The sequence below is a fragment of the Melospiza melodia genome, chromosome 15, assembly GCF_035770615.1.
Source record: "Melospiza melodia melodia isolate bMelMel2 chromosome 15, bMelMel2.pri, whole genome shotgun sequence".
Taxonomy (NCBI): Eukaryota; Metazoa; Chordata; class Aves; order Passeriformes; family Passerellidae; genus Melospiza; species Melospiza melodia.
The window spans coordinates 18915372-18932791 of record NC_086208.1 but is presented as its reverse complement, the minus strand read 5'-3'; the positions used below and the strand labels follow the sequence as shown (position 1 = coordinate 18932791).

At 44.3% G+C, this 17420-nt stretch overlaps 1 protein-coding gene across 2 annotated transcripts; it reads right to left on the bottom strand.

Annotated features, from left to right (window-relative positions):
- Positions 1-391: 391 nt before the first annotated feature.
- DIS3L (DIS3 like exosome 3'-5' exoribonuclease) lies at positions 392-14420 on the bottom strand. Of its 2 annotated transcripts, XM_063169989.1 has the most exons (17): positions 14331-14420; positions 11648-11801; positions 10773-10901; positions 10182-10317; positions 9292-9468; positions 8305-8383; positions 7270-7449; positions 6549-6718; positions 6077-6238; positions 5148-5395; positions 4311-4403; positions 3223-3756; positions 2432-2586; positions 2166-2344; positions 1707-1852; positions 992-1166; positions 392-920 (listed from the first exon to the last, which is right to left on the bottom strand). In XM_063169989.1, the coding sequence occupies exons 2-17, from the start codon at positions 11689-11691 to the stop codon at positions 609-611; spliced, it is 2919 nt and encodes a 972-aa protein (XP_063026059.1). In that variant the 5' UTR covers positions 11692-11801; positions 14331-14420; the 3' UTR covers positions 392-608. The 2 variants fall into 2 exon arrangements, with proteins under 2 accessions (XP_063026059.1, XP_063026060.1); XM_063169990.1 differs by lacking the exons at positions 6549-6718; positions 8305-8383; positions 9292-9468; ... (2 more) ...; positions 11648-11801; positions 14331-14420 and having other exon boundaries at positions 7270-7323.
- Positions 14421-17420: the final 3000 nt, after the last annotated feature.

The following is a 17420-nucleotide window of genomic DNA, read 5'->3' as shown; positions in this document are numbered from 1 at the left end:
GCTGCTGCAAGGCCAGGGCTCCCACACTTCCCCATCTCTCCCCAGACAAGCACCTCCCCTGAGGGAATGAGACCTTCCTTCTCCTGATCCTGCTCTGCTTGAGCCTCTGATTCATTCTCTTCTTAGAGTCCTGGTTTTCCTTACACAACAACTTTTCTCTTTTTAGAATGAAGAGGAATCACCCCTTCTAAAGGGGTGAAAAGTACTGAATTTCTACACAATGAATTAAGCCACTACCCTCAGGGCAACAAGTGCTACTTTATGAAGGAATTTGCTTTTTATGACCTTGTAGGAAAGAAGGAAGTATTTGGGTTTGAAGAACCTTATTTGTGGACAACATCAGCAAAGTAATTTTTGGAATGACTTTTGAAAGAATTCATAGCACACTGTCTTTAGTCTGAAATATGAGCTTTATCAGGTATAAAATATTTTCATAACGCATCCATACTCATAATCAGATAAAAATAATTCTTATTTAAAATAGACATTTAGTTTCTTATTGAAAGGACTCTTGAATATTTAAATAAACTGCTTTTTTGAAGATCCCCAAGCACTTGTGCACAGTGAACAGGAGTGGGACAGCCCCAGCAGCTGGGGCAGGTCCCAGTTCAAGTCCTGATGTCCTCTGTCACATCCAGCAGCGCCAGCTCCCGGATCTCCTCCAGCAGCTGGTACAGGCTGGGCCCCTTGGTCTGGCAGAACTGCCGCGACTCCTCATCCATCACTTCCAGCCTGGCTCTGTCCTGGGCACGCTGGGCCTCCTCTGCAGACTGGCTGACTTCCTTCACCAGCTCAGACTTCAGCCCGTGCAGACTCCTCTGGGCAGCCTCGGTGTCCGCAGTGTGGTGTGGGGTGTTGCTGATGATCTCCAGCTTGATGGTTTCAGCGTGGCAGCGGGAACTCTGCACGAGGATCCTCACCTGCAAAGCAATACTGTGTTCGAATTTCTGATGGTGCCATTTCCTTTCCTCCCTTCACAGGAGATACTCACTGTGATGTGATCGAAAAGGCTCAAGGTCATGGAGTCTCCCATAGTTGTAGTGGAGGTGATTTTATGCTGAGAGTGATGGAGGGATCCAGGCTTCCACTGGCAGCTCCCAGCCCCTTGGCAGGAGATGACCAAGCCCTCTTTGTTTTTCATGTAGGCTGCACCTTTGATTCCGTATCTACAGCAGAGCAGAGAGAAGCTGTTCTAACCATTTTCAGGTCTCTTAGTTTTGAAACCCACAGGCTGGCTGAGATTATAGAAAAACAAGAGGAAGGGGCAGGCATGGCAGGCTGATAATCCTGCCTCAGCAACAGGATAGGTGGTGTTAAAGAAACCCAGACGTGAAAACAGCACGGAGACAGTGACTGAAGTGTTTTGAGCGCAGTGAAGCAGAAGTGAAATAGTCAGTGATCCCTTATCTTAGTGCTGGGTGGGGCCTGGAATGGATCAGTGATGGGAGAAGAGCAGCTTTACAGGTTTTTCCAGCCAGACCACGAGGAGACAGTTCCCCGTTTTAAAAGAAGCTCCTTGAAGAGAGGCAGTGTGTTTGCCCTGGGTTCTCTGTAAGGCAGCAGCCTTTTCTGTTTGGGGAGGCTCTTGAGCCCGCCCTGTGGAATGCTGGGGATGGCAGATGTGAACTGAGCTGTGCCAGGCTGTGCCCTCCCAGCAGCCCAGCAGCACAGGTGTCCCTCCCAGCCCGTGCCAGCCCCGGGCTCACCGCGGCACGAAGACCAGCACGCCGTTGGTGCGGATGGAGTAGATGACCCCGTCGGCCACGCAGCGCTCGTCGCTCTCGGCGCTCCTGTCTCGGAAGTACATGCACTGGAAGAGCTCTGTGGATTGCTTCTGAGCACGCTGGGCTGCCTGCAGCACCCCACACACACACAGAGACAAAACTTATGTAAATATTCCAACAAGCATCTCTGCCTTTGACTTCCACAGCTGCTTTTTCCCACTCTTATCTGTCCCCAAGAAAAATTACATCTAAAACAAAATCCTACATGCAGTGCAAGTGAAGTATGAACACTTTTACTACCACTCTCAGTAGAAAACTGTTATTTTAAAAAACCCCAAAGCACTACAAATAAAAGTAAAATGATACTTTTAATTCACAAAAGCCAGGAATGGTATCCCACTCCCTAGGGCACCATGGAGGCTCCCAGAAGGACGCCCTTACCCGGTTCCTGTTATTGATGTGTCTGCACAGTTCCTCCAGGTCCTTGTTGCTGATGATGTTGTCCTTCACATCCCCCGTGGTGCCCCTCAGGGTTGCTGCCATCAGGAGCCTGTGCACAACGATGTCAGCGTATCTCCTGATGGGAGAAGTGAAGTGAGTGTACTTCTCCAGGGCCAGCCCTGCCAGGAGAGAGGAACACAGATGAGCAGTCAAAGCCTCCCCCAACACTGAGAAATCACAGAAAAGGCAGGAAAGTGACCAGGTACCATAATGATGAAACTGCTCCTCAGGACAAGAGCCAGTTGAGAAGTACAGGGCGTTGGACATGGCGTGGGTGGCCATGGAGCGCAGCAGTTTGTTCACAATGGGATCCGAGGGGTCGTTGGCTCTGTCCAGAGACTCGGCCAAAGCCTTGTTAGACCTGGCAAAAAGGTGTTAATTCCAAAGAAAATTACACTATCCCTGCTTATAATGGCTCACAGTTAGCAACAGCATAAAACCTACACAGAAGTTGATACTTATTCATACAAAAATGGCAAGCAGACCGATACTGAAACTCTAAATGCAGTTTGGTAACAGCTCAGCTCTAAGAAAATGTTTAGAAGAATCCAAATTTTCACTCAGTTGTCTGCTGCAACCGATGCCCTTCACCATGGCCTTCTCATGTTATCTTGCCCAAGTAATTATTAATTATTTTGAGTCATTTAAAATTACTACATTGCACAGAATTCACCTAATTTAAACCAGTACTCTCTTACACAGGAAATACAGTGCAAACAAGGCCACTGCAGAGCTTGACTACTGCACAGTGACTGAACAAATGTTTTGTCTGGGTATGGCTAAAATTATTCAGCCACTGCCATTTGGAGTACAGCCAGCAAAATGCAGGCAGCTTCTCCTGGTCAGAACATCATCAGAAAGGTTCTGACAAAACTCCTTTTAAATGCTATGCAGTGTCTCTTAACATTGATAATCAGAGCTGCAACTGTTTAACAATACCATGGCCAAACAGTTAATTGCTTAACTTTAACTACATAACTTTAGTAATAAAAGCTACCGTGTGTCTATTGAGAAGCCTTTGGCACTGGCACACTCCCGAAGCTCAGTGAAGAATTCCTGGCGTGGTGGAGGGTGCTGCCGCAGCAGAGCTTGGAGGGGGAAATCCTCGGAAATCCTTTTCGCCACCCAGTGGTTGGCCAGGATCATGCATTCCGCCACGGTCTCGTGCACTTCCAGCGGCTGCTTGGGGATGAGGTCATGGATATTCCGTTTGTCATCCAGCTGCACTCGGATCTCGATCCCCTCCAGCTCCAGCGCGCCGCAGCGGTCCCGCTTGGCCCGGACATGTCGCGCTATGTCGGTGAGCTTGGATATGGCCCAAACCAGCTCAGCCAGCTTCTCCTGCCTCGCTCCTTCCTCCAGGCCTTTCAGCTCCAGGATGTCCCCCACCACACTGGTGTCCCCATCCAGCAGCCCCTGGGCTGTCTCGTACTCCAGCTTGTAGGCAGAGCGGATCAGGGTTCTGGTGTACTGAACCCTCAGCGTCTCCAACGATTCCTTCTCCAGCTCCCACAGGACACTCACAGCGTATCTTAAACACAACACCACAGAGTTCTGGAACAGTTCTGGTACACCTAAACTCCCATTACAAGCACATTCAACTCTTAGAAATTTATAGATTTAATTCTGGTTGTGGAAGCATCATTTTTTTTTCTTCGTGAAACCAGTGCTCAGCAACCACCCCACTGAAAAATGCACTTGCCTTTCAGTCTCATGCATCACAACTGAAATGAGCTACACAGCAACATCTTCAATTCATCTGCTGAAGCAGAGTACCCCTAAGGTATAAGGTCTCCTTTATGTTAAAGCAGAGCTACACTGTGATAGTTCTTTTTACCCATTTTTATTTCATTAGTCAGATGCATCCACAATGAACATCTCTGTACCCTGAATATGCTCATGCCAGCCTTGCATATCCTCATGCCAGCAGCCAATTGAGCCTGTAAATTGATAGAAACTGGTCTATAAAATTCACCCTACCTGTGGTACAACCGAAAGGTAATTTTTAATGTACACAGTTCTTCCAGTAATAATGCAAAATGACTTGTGGAAGTGTTCCTGCTGAGAAGAACTCCCCAGGCTCACCTGTCGACGCCGCTGAGGAGGGAGCACAGGTCGGCGCTGAGCACGGAGGGCAGCATGTCATAGCGCCGGTCTGCCAGGTAATACGTGGTGGCCCTGGAACAAAACACAGCCACTGCTCTTCCCACCCACAAACACTGCTCCACAGCCTGATTTCAAAAGGTTATTCCCACAGAACACTCACACGTGCAATACCAAAATCAAATTATTTAAATAGCTATTTGTACAGTACAACCCTGATTTTGCCTTTCTTGGTATTTCAGCTGCCATTCAGGGCAGAACCAGGGCTGGACAAAATTCGCTCACTGAAGAAGAGGTGACTTAATCAAACCCCTCTGCTGCCTCCACATTATACTTCTTTGAATCTACAAAGAATACAGTTCATTAAGTGATTCAGCAGTTTAAGTTCAAGATACCGGCAATAAAAGAAAAAAAGAGAATGAAATATTTGCACTTTAAAAGACAAGACTGAATATTAAAACATAAGCCTGACAAATACCTCTGGAATTAAATTCATGTAAGTCTTAATTCCATCTTGTGGGTGTTCATCTCCCTTGGAATGCAAACAAGTGGTTTTTAAAAGTACTATAAGTCACAGATGTTAAATTAGACTACAAAGCAAAGAAGAGTGATTAGGGAAACATAAACTTGTATAGCTTTCTGGAAAATGTGTCCAAATAACAGCAGAATGTCATTAGTTACCTAATAGTTTAATTATCTTTAAGAAGTCTTTAGTAAGACATGGAAAGTGAAAGCTTTCTTTCCTTCCCAAGTTTCCTTAGGGTAGCATCACAAACTTCTGAGCTCCATAAACTTTCTAATTTCCAGAAAATAACTCACCTTGCTCTGGCCTCAACATCAGTGTAGGAATTTGCTGCCACGAAGTGAGTCACATCTGCAATGTGCACCCCCAGCTCCAGGTTCCCGTTGGGCAGAGCCCTGACAGAGAGAGCATCATCCACATCCTCACAGCCTTTGGGGTCAATGCTGAATATCAGGTGGGTGTCTCTCAGGTCAAGGCGTTTTTTGGCTTCCTCTGGACTCACTTTCCATGGATTCTTTGGAGAACTCACTGGCATTTCACTCATCTATACAGAAATATTGTTGATGAACATAGATTTATGTATTTTCTACAAAAAGATGCCAACAATTAGATTTAATTAGTTTTTTAATTCTTCTTTTGTTTAATTTTACAAGTCCATTACATATACTTTACACAAAGGGTGGAAAAAATTGAAAAGAATTCTGTGTGTATTAGTAACCAATGTTATCAATGTGGTGATTGTGCAGCTCTGGCAAATACAACCACTACATATTGGTTTTTTAGTCTTCTTCTTTCTATTAATTGTAGGTATAATCAAAATCGTTACCTATGAAAGCTGGTTCCTCTTCCAGTTGAAAACAAAGTGTTTAATATAATTACTTCAGTAGGATGAGGCCTTTAAGATCAGTAGCATAACCACATACTAAAGGCAGAAAAATCTTAAAAGTCTACCTCAAATTTGAATTAAGAGTTGGTAATCTTCTCCTCACAGCAAAAGGATTATCTTAAAATCACTACTGACTTGAAAATCCATAGTATCAATAGAACCACTCATCCAAGAGATTCCAGAAAAATGAAGTAAAATTATAATAAATTTTCAGCTTTTAAAATGGACTTTTCAAAAACCCACTGGCAACAAAGATGTTGAGCTGTAAGAGAGTCCCTCTCTGAGAAACAAGACCCTGGAAACGAACAGAAAAGACGGGATCTGATCACAGAGACAAACCTGGATTTCTGAGAAAGGGGCAGCACAAATGCTGTTCTCCACCAGAATAGCAGCAATTTCCCCCTCGAGGTCCCCAATCCTGCCCAGCACTCTCACAAAGTGCCCGTTCGGGTACAGTGACGTCGACTCCCAGGAATCGATGCGCACCACAACTCTGTACTCCTGCAGGGAGACAGCTCTGTCAGAGCAGCTCTGTGCCCCTGAAAAGCACAATTTATACCCCAACACAACCTTACATTTAGCAGAAAAAACCCAAAGCAAGTGGTATGTAAGTGCTCAGGGCAGCTGGACTGTGGCCCAAATTCAGACCTCAAGCTTTGTTACCTGACAGGAATTGAACACAATCCCTCAAGGCAGAAATTGAACCCTCACAGATTCTGTTTTACCATGGTTTTGTCAAGGAAAACATCATTAGAGCTTATATTGCCCACACAGCTTTGTAGGAACACAGAGAACACTTCAGTTAAATTACCTGTAACGCCTCAGCCTGCTGAGTGCTGATCCGGATTTTGGGAATTCGGTAATCCCAAGGTGTTACAAGGACTTTCTGAGCATTTCTGCCCTGGGACTGGCTCTCTTCTTTAGAGGGGAAAGTGACCACATAATCCCTCCAGTTCTTCTGGATGATTCCAACTACTTTACCTTTAAATCAGGAACATTGTGCATTAAAGAATTAAACAGAACCAAGAAAGCAAATATGTGGGAATGCAGGAGATTCACTGCTTTGTAAAATCAACTGATGTGTCCCCAAATCTGTTACAACTGCCAACAACATATGGTGTGCAGACAATACAGTGTGTCATAAACTACTGTTGGCACAGGCAGATTTTAATGAGCTTTTATTTATGTGGAGACTAACTCATTGTATAGATTTCAACTGATACACAACATAAATTATTCAGAGATTCCCATTGCTGCTGAAATGTGGCCAGTTCTAGTAATACAGAGAATTTTTAATAGCAAAGAGCAAAACAAAACATGATTTCCCTACAAAAAGAAAATTAACCTCTTGACACTTTTAGCTCTGACCTCAACAAACTTCTAAGATGCAGCTCCAGCTGCAGAGTAATCATTTCAAACAAGACTCTAAGTTCCCATAATGCCCAGGCATGTCACACGGGGATACTTTTTCACCTAACTTTTTTTTCCCCCATTATTTATCAGCAGGGAATTCAAAAGATGCTCCTCCTTACCTGTGGGCATAGGGTCACCCGTGGTGTCTGCAGGTGCTTTGTCCTCAGTCTCATTTTCACAGAGGGCAACAGTTCTTCCCTTCCATTCATGCACAGGCAGCAACTCAACCACAACCACATCCCCGTGGATTGCACGATTCCGAGCCTTGGTCCCATAAATAAGGATGTCACTTTGAAGTTCTGTATTTAAAATAAAGGGAAACAGAACCATAATCTTCTAAAAAAATTCAAATCCGTCCATTCTTGGCAGCATTCTGCTGAAATAACAGAAAATGACATTTCCAATACGATTACTTCTAAAAAGGATTATTGGCAAGAAACTAATACTAAAAGGAAATGAAAACATTTTCCTCCTTTTTTTTAAGGATCTTCTAAGGAATTCTGTAAGTGATCTTTTGGATAAAAAGCAGCATAGGCTGGGATAAGTTCATTGTTCTCAGGCAGCAGCTATAAAAAAAGCACAGTTAAATTGTGAAAGCCACTGCCACAGGATTCTGGGGAGGATTTAGAATAAAACAAGCTTTTAAAAAATAATGAGTATATTGAGCACTGGTTTGACTGCAGGGTCTGTCACAGGAACATTTGAAAGTAGTTATTAGTGAGAGCTGGGCCAGTCTGTCTGTGCAAGGGCAATGGACTGTTCCTTCAAAGGTGATGATCAGTAACTCATGCCAGAGAGACAATCCTGGATCACTTTGGATCAGCTTGATCCAAAAGGCAATTTTCCAGTTATGTTCACAAAGACCAGCTTCCTAATCCTGCCAACATCCATGCAAACCCTTACTGCAGTCAAAGGAGTGGTCACCTGAGGCTAGAGCAAAGCACAGGGACAATCTGCACCAGCATCCCCCTTCAGAGAGGTGCAGGCTAACAGGACAAGAGGCCAGAATTTGGCCAAAGGGGGTAGGAAAGAGGAAGTTCTCCTCACAAGTTCCACCCTCTGGTTAATCTTCAGCCTCCTTTCTGCCCATGGAAACCACACAGGCACGGCAGTGTCAGAGCCCTCACCCCCTTTGATAACTGAACACCTCTCACCTGTGTCTTTGCTGCCAACCCCCTGAAGCCGAACAAAAGCTTCCAGCTGTGCTCGGTGCTTATTGACATTCAGTGCGCCCTGGAAGAGACAAACAAACCAAGCAACGGGTGAAACAGTCACCCTATAAACAGACCACTTCAAAGGACAACATTTTGGGGGTTACAATTATTTTTGCATGAATTAGTTTTTTTGAACACAGCTGTTCTCTCTACAGGGGGGAGTGCAGGGTGCAGGACTTTAGGTACTCACTTCTGGCAAAGTAAATTCTTTTAAATGCTGAATTTATTTGTAAGATGGTAAATGACATTTTACTCCAAGCACAGGCAGTGTAAGATTACTTTTGCTGTCTGCCTTAGCAGAGAATCTGGCATTATTTCAACAGGAAAGAAAAGCTTCAGTCTTTCTGTTCATATTTTATTCCTGCCTCTGCTGAAATTGCCAAGAAAGGAAAAAATCACTGCCTCTAATTCTTTAAATTATTTTTAAAAGAAGGACACTTGTCTACCAACAATCCATCTAAAGGCCCTGAACAGCCATAAACCAGTAAATTAATTTCATTGACTGGGAGATCTCTGTGCAAATGAAGTTAGAACTGCTGCCTTTGTACAGCACTATTTATATTTAAGAACAAGGTCTCTCTGCTTCAAATCACACCTGGTCTCTCAATTTACAGGTACATCACATATCAAGCTGAAGAAAAAACCAGCAAATTTCAAATCCGCAATAGCCAAATCTAACTTCTCCAAGACAAAAAAAAAAAAAACAAACAAAAAAACCCAAAACCAAACCACATGTCACAATACAGCGTAGGGGAAACATTTTGAGAATCCTAAGAATTCTAATCCCTTCCATCCTCTTGATTTTTGTTTTCTTTCCCTCTTCCCAGCACAGCCATATTTCTTTCTCTAATCACTCTATTTCAGGCAACTCAAGGGATCAAGCACAAGACTGCATTGTTGTGTGTATGTTCTCTATGTAACAAATACCTGCAGGTATCTCCCAGACTTGATCCCAGCCTCCAGCACTTCCACAGGTAAGTGCTCAGGATATTCCTTCCCATGGTTCTCTTGGCTTTCGCTCTCCCGCTCACGCCGAGCTTGGACTATGGAGTCAAAGAGCTCATGGGCAGCCTTCAGGTCAGGCCAGAAGTTATCCAAGTAATGCTGTAGGCACAAATAGAAATAAACAGAAAAGTACTCTGAGACCTCTGTTCTTTCAATAATACATTTGGAAAGCCATAATGGACAGGATCTGTCTCACACTGCACCCAAATAACACAATGGTAATGATGAGTCTGCTCTGAACCCCACAGATCTGTCCCGGGTTCAGCCTAATCCACTGCTAAATACAACAAAGGTCAATTAGTTTGGTGCAGCTTTTACTCAGCATCCTTTCACAGCTGAACATGAACAGCCCATGCCCAGATCCCACTGAGTACCAGTGCTATCAGAGATGGACACCAAAATGAAGAATGAATTATGTTAGACATCATTGTCTCCTCAGCAGTCCAGGCAAGAACACTGTCAATGGATATTTAGGCTACAGCTGCTTATGGACTGCTTGCATTCCAGATTTAGGCAGCTGCCTGAGGGAACTGATCACTGCTCATCAATGGCAAATTCCTTAAAAACAAGGAAAAGGTCTCCTGAGAAAGATGACCTCTATCCTCAGAGCTGCTGTTTATCTTTCCAGCTCTCTGCTTTTTTCTGAGATTCCCACAAGTGACGTATTTGCTTGCTTTGATAAATGGAGATATGAGCTACCTCACAGTTTTCTTGAATGTAAACTCTGGCATGATTTGCAATATACTTTAATGTACTTGGTTCATCATTTTGATGCAGCATAAAGGAAATCTTTTATTTTTCTGGCACGTTACCTTGAAGGAAATCACAAACACTCCTTCTGTTTCATTTCCGTACTGCCTGATAGCATCTTCATCTTCTGTTACCATAACAACTGGCATCTGACCCAGGCAGTGATTGTGATACCAGGCTGCTGCATTGTAAATATTCCTAGAAAAGCAAAGTTTGAAATAAGACTTCTGGCACAGCTCATTTGCTACTTGCAAGATTTTGCTGGCTTTGTATAAACGAGATTTTGATTTAACACTCAGACTCTTGAGAGATATACAGCGAGCTACAGAAATGTTTTTCTGCAAAAATGTTCCTGTATCATTCTCAAGTCCCACAAGAAGAGAGGAGAATGGAATGTTTCCTCCTGCAATGAGGAAACATTCATGTGACTTTAAACTGATCCAGCTTTTTCTTTAGCATTATTGCATTTAATTTAATTACATTTTGTCCATTTCCCTAAGAAAACAATGCTGATACTTCTATAATCACAAAGCACAATGCAGACTTGCAGTGCCTGTGAACTGTTGCAGAGCTAAGCAGAGCAGGAGAATGAACTCTCACGTTCCTAAAATCACGATGCTGTGGAATGTGACACTGCAGAGGCTCAAACAAACCTGGTCTGCCACTTCTCCATGGACTCTCCCTTCTCCCTGGGCAGGTAGCAGTGCTGGTGGAATTCATTAGCAAACACAGTACAGTCGTGACGGGGATCCTTCAATAGATTCCGTAACTTGTTGTACTGCCTGCAATGAAAAAACACAAATGTATTCTTGTGCCTGCTTCTGATAATGCTATTTTAACTCCACATGAAAATACAGCGGAAAAACTCCAGGAAAATTACTGTCATGCACAGAGAAATGCACTCATTAAATTACCACTGATGATAAATCCTAAACCATCACCTGCAAGCAAACTTAATAAAGTTCCATCATGAACACTTCTGATTTTAAACATACTTGTTTTCCACTGAGCCCCACAAAACATCCTAAGCGTTCAGGAACTTGTTTTGTTTGTCACTTTTGGGGCAAGTGCTATTACTTTAAAAGCCTTCATGCTTTAGAAATATGGGAGGGTCCTGAGAGCAAATTTGACTCTGAAATGCTATGGCAATGCCCAGGTTAATGTCTGCTGAGAGAAGTACATACAATACTATTAATTGCTCCCCAAAGACAAATGCTCAGGCATCAATAGAGCAAACCAAAACCTGTCCATAATCTAGCTCTGGGCACATAATAAATCATTATTGCAAAGTCTAATGAATTCCTGCCACCAGCCATTTGATTAGTTAATAATGCTGCAGGTTTCATATTGCTCCTATCAAGGGAAAACTATGCCAGGCATTGATATCCATGGATCACAAAGGATCCCAGTCCTTCCCCTTCTGTAAAACTACATTAAGACACTTGAAAGGCCTAAAAAATTATACATTTTATAAATCAGTATTTTTACTTCAATCTAAATAAAAAAGAAGTTCTTATGGGATAAATACCTGCGTCCTTTCTGATGTTGCACAGCCTGACAAGCTGTTTGCATGAAAATAATTCCTTTCAGCTCTGGAAACTCCAGAATCTCCAGGTACTCCTGAACAACCTTGCAGTCGGGGACAACATAGTGTGTGACATCATCTGATAACAATTTGCCATCTAGAAGATAATGCAGAGTTTCAAGGTTCAAACTTTCACTTGAAATAATGGTTTCTTGAAAATATTTCCTGATATAAGAAAATTAGAGTGTGTCTCCTCAAATTTCTTTTTCTGATGAACAAAACTACTAATATTATGGTTTAATCTGTGGTCCATAAATTTGTGACAAAACCCTTTTGCATCCACTGATGCCAAAATTTAGTGCAAATTCTATCCAGAGGAATGAAAATATCCACTTTCATTATGAAAAGGCTATTAAAAGAGCGAAGGTTACAGCTCTTCCTCTGCTTCCATAAGAAAAAGGGACTATACATCTGGCACAGAAAATCTTTTCATGGAATTTCTAAAGGCTGTAGAATTATGAGCAGTTCCTTTACCCTGCTCCCACAGCCCTCTCTGTTCAAACACACCATTTACAGCAGGCTCTTTACATAAAAGAGCACAGGTAAGGGTGCCTGTAAAGAAAACCACTGCTACTGCAAAGAAAATATGTTTTTAATCCTAAATTATTAACCATCACTGTTAATTTTCTTTATACAGACTCTAGCCCTTAGGAATATGCCATCAAAATACCAGACACAACACATCACAGGTGACATCTTAAAAAGTACCTCAAAATTCAAGAGTTCAATTGCTTTTGGTATTTCAAAGATTAGCCAAAAGCTTTCAGATGGGAGGGGATCTCCACTGTATTTTTTTCTTAATACCTATTTACTATTTATTATAAACACAGAACTCACCACAGTGCAGGCAAATTATACAGAATACAGCATATAGATCTTGACAAGTCAGGTTATTTTTATTATTCTTTAGAAGCTGACAGGGGACAATCTCTGAATTGTGAGCACAAGTGTGACTCCAGCCAGCACAGTTGTGCACGCAGTAACTTGGCCTCATCTCACACTGAAGGCTGATAATGGATGATGGCAGCAGATATACAAGAAAGCTAATATTTATTAATAATTCAGAAGAGCATTAGAAGTGAAATGTCACTGGAAGATTTAGGAGCTGTGCCATAGGAAGTTATCCTTGCCTAACCCATCCATCTAGAGCAGAATAACTCCAGGCAGGCACAGCTCACCCCTACAAGCACCTGCTGATGGGATTTTTGCAGGCAGTCTCTCACAGGGCATGAAATAGATTTGCTCAGCACACTGTGTAGAGTCAGGAAGGAAAACAAATATTTCCCTCACATCTGGGTTACCTTGAATAATCACACAGGGACATACTCTGACAGTCACCTGTAGAACAATTTACAGTTAAGTACAAAGGAGGGGGAGTTAGGCACAGCAGGAAAGGTTAGAATTTTTTCTGATATGTGCCTTTAATTTATCCTTGAGGAATTCACAACCAAATGCAGTGTTTTAGGGAGCAGTAACTATCACTAGTCCTGATCTCCTATACAGCAGTAATACACTATAATAATCTAAGTAGTACACCTTCTGCCCTCAAGTGCAACCTAAATCAAAAGTGAAAACATCTATGCCAATCATAGTTCCAAAGAAAGAAAAAAAAACCTGTCACAATTCTCCACCTTTTCTTCCAGGCAAGCCATTTGGTCGATTTCAACAGGTTGGATATTATGTTTGTTATTTACCAGTCATTTTCCTGCATCAAATAAATTGTGCTATTGAACAACAACAACAACAAACCCAACTGAAATATCAACCACGGCTCTGGTGATGATCTACGATGCACATAACAGCACCACAGTACGTAAAAACAACAACAAATGCAGACATCAGAGCCTGGCAGCCTTCCCGTGCCTGAAATGCCCTGATATAACACAGGCAATTACATTTAATTACTGAACAGAAATAGCTGCCGATGCAGCATTACAATGGCTTCAAGATAATGGCTTGGCCCCATTGTAATACTTAAGAGGTATGTATAGAATTTAACTCATGCTATAAACCACCACCCTGCAGAAATTAATTCATTTTAAAGGATCTTTTAAAACAAGAGATGTGTAAAAATTGAACAATCTTTTAGCCTTTTATCACTGCCAGTAAACTGTCCACAGTTAAACCCTCTAGCAATCAACTCCTCGATTCCTTCGGCTCTTAACGCCTCGTTGATTTCTCAGGATCCTGCTTTAAAGGAAAACCATTGGTATAGCCGTGATTTGTTCAGCACCATCCGGACACCCCAGGATGGGGATCACCGCTTCGTCTTCAGGGATAACCCTTGCCCGAGGATCATTCTCTGTCCTCAGGGGTTCCCCCAGCTCAGGGATCATCCCGGTTCAGGGACTGCCCCAGCTCAGGGGTCAGCTCTGCCCAGGGATCACCCTCTGTCTCAGGGGTTCCCCCAGCTCAGGGATCACCCCAGCTCAGGGACTGCCCCAGCTCAGGGGTCAGCTCTGCCCAGGGATCACCCCAGCCCAGGGGTCACTTTGTCCCCAGCTCTGTCCCCCGCACCCGCGGCCCCGGGGACGCCGCCCACCGCCCCAGCCCGGCCCGCGGGCGATCCCGGCTCTGTCAGTGCTCGCCCCCGGCTCCCCCCAGACCCCTCACGGCGGAGCCTCACCGCGGGCGCAGGCGGCGCGGCACTGGGCGCTGCGGCACAGGGCGCTGCGGCACGGCACGTCGGGGCGCAGGTAGTGCTCCCGCACCACCCGCACGGCGCGGCCCTGCTGCCCCCGCAGCTGCAGCACCTTCTCCGTGCGGAGCATCGGGGCGGCGGGGACCGGGGGCACCGGCCGGCAATGGCGGGGACCGGCGGCCCTGAGGCCGCGACTGCCGGGGCGCCTGCGCGGGGCGGGGCGCGGGGTCACAGCGCGGGGATCGGCTTCAACCGAGGGGCGGGAAGAGAGCGGGTGGGGCGGGCTGAGGGAACCGGGGCGGTCTGAGAGAACTGGGCGAGATGGAGCTGAGGGGACTGGGGAGAGTCTGAGGGAACCGGGCGGGAGCGACCTGAGGGGACGCGAGCTGAGGGAGCTAGAAGTGGAGCTGAGGGACAGCGGGAACGAGCTGAGGGACGGGCGGGAACGAGCTGAGAGGACCGGGGCGATCTGAGGGGACCGGAGCGGCTGAGGGACGGGCGGGACCGAGCTGAAGGGACTGGAACCGGAGCTGAGGGACAGCGAGGACGAGCTGAGGGAACGGGCCGGCTGAGGGAACTGGAACCGGAGCTGAGGGAACGGGCCGGCTGAGGGAACTGGAACCGGAGCTGAGGGGCGGGCGGGAGAGGGCTGAGGGGAGCCCGACCAGTGCAAGCCCTGAGGGAGCCCAGGCTTGTGTGGCTTGGCTGGGCGAGCACAGAGGGCCGATTCCCTTCAAGTGAGGAATGCAGTTGTGTGAACCTCCATGGTCTTTCACGGCATCTTCCAGGAGAAATTCCAGGTCCGTTTCTCACCCCTAATTTTGTGTGCTGACATGCCAGAGCACTCCGGGAGGTGGGCATCAAGGCCAAGGGTGTGTAAGGAAAGCAGGCAGCCCTAATGACAATTTATTTCACAGCACTGACAGATGAAGTCTAGTCCAAGACGAACCAGAAAAGCAGTGGAAGGTCAGGAGTCCGAAGCAGTGTCTCTGGGTCTGAGTCAGTGCTCTGTGTCTGTAATGCTGCTAGTGTGGCATTTTGGAGATGATTGTTTTGACTCTTAGATAAGCATTCATACTTTCTCAAATGATAATTGCCTACACCATAACTTCACTTGAACATAAATACATGGTGAGAGCTGTGTAGTGTTTGTCCTTAGGAGGGAAAAAACCACTGGGAAAGAGCCAAGGCAGTATGTCACTGTATGTTCCTGTTTATTCTACTTCTTATTTTTCACATGTTTTATAAAATGTGTATCTCCAATGACTAATACTTCTGAGTAACCAATTTGTGCCAGTAAATGGAAGCGCCATCTGTAAGAAGCTGATTTGCAGAAGCCAAGTTCTCAAACATCTGAGGAGGAGGAGGTGTTATAACTTAGTGAGAGACGACCAAAGTGTAGACTTGGGTTTGGGAGTCAGGATGATTTCAGATATATTATGTAAGCAGGATGTGAAGGGAAAAGGAGAGCAAAATGCTGGAGCTCTTGTTCAGCAGGAGCAAAGATGAAGTAACCCATACTGATAGAAAGGGTAAGAAAAACTCAGCATTTGGTAAAAAAAGACATTTAGTTGAGTTTGAAATGTAGCAGATGCTGATTGCTGACACAGTGAGGAATGCAGACCAGTGTGCTTACTCAGTGACATTCAATGACTGTAATAAAACAAAGGTTAATTAAATAGAAGTAGCTGAGATCACTGCTCCCATTTGTGCAGTTTCACAGAGGAAAATAGAAGACCTTTGGGCCAAGTTCATGCCCTGGGGATACAGTTGAGTAGTTGCACGTGTATTTATAACATCCCAGTCTGAACAGTTTTATCATTCTTGAGTTTCTCCACTTCCTTCCTCTCTTAGAAGAAACCTCAAATGGTTGCAAGAGGCCAAGCTGGAGTCACTAGAGCCAAAGAGAGCTATTGTCACTTTATCTGACAGCTGAATTTGTCCCTATGAGATCAGAGATGAACTTTCCTGCTCTGGTATTTCATGCTGATCTGGTAATTGTCTTTACACAGGGCAAGAAGTTTGTGCAGGGACAGCCAAAACTAGCAAGATAACATGTGCATGTTTAATTGTTTAAAAGTTGCAAAAATGTTGTTGTATCCATATTAGACGATCTTCCCAAATGTTGAAGAATAAAGATGAAATGCAGTCTGCTTGCAGAACTATGGGACATACATTGCTTCATACAGCTTAACTTCATAAAGTGCTTTGTAAAGAAAAAAATCCTGATAGAATGTGCTCCTCACTTTGTGCAATGCCCCTGTGGATAGCACCAGCCAGTGCTAGAGAAGCTTTTGTTTTCACATGGGCAATAGAAGTCTTTAAGCTGTGCCTGCCTGGGATGAGAAGTGGGAGCCCCTCAGGAGCTCTCCCTGTCAGCAGATGCAGGACACATTTCAGTGTTACCTTTTAACAGAAGTGTTTGGGCAAAGAAATTTGGGGTCACTGGAGAATTCCAGCAATTGGCTCCAGTTTCCCAAGCCTGACTCATCTGACAAATGCACAAACAAGAGGCAGGAGATAAATCTGGATCCACACAGTCATGGAATCAATAGAAATTGTATCTTTCCATTTGAAAAAGGCCTTTTTATATATTTTCTTTTCCTCTGAGTACTCTGTGACTGAGGTAGAGGATGCAAGATTTGATTATCTTCTAGCATATTTTTGAAGTTGGTTCTCCCATTCTTAAAGCAATTGTGGAGCAGTTGGCAATTCAGCACCTCCTTCTAACTCATCCTAAACTTGATAAATGTTCTTTTCTCTTGGAGATTCCTTCTCCTGGATCGCTGGCTCAGTAAAAGCCAAGTATTGTAAAAATTGCACCCCCATCTAGAAAGGTCTCAGGATTAATATGCCATTCCTTGCACTCATAAAAAAGAAAGATATCAGATGATCTTAACAATGTCTGTTTTATGTAATCCCGTGTCCACTGGCATTAATTATGTCACCCTCCTTTAATTGTTTTTGTCAGATCTCATGTTAATTAGACTGTTATTTTGCTTAGGATTGCACTTTGACTGATGATTATCTCATTTATCCTTTAAAATCACTTATACAGCGTTACAAAGAGAATGC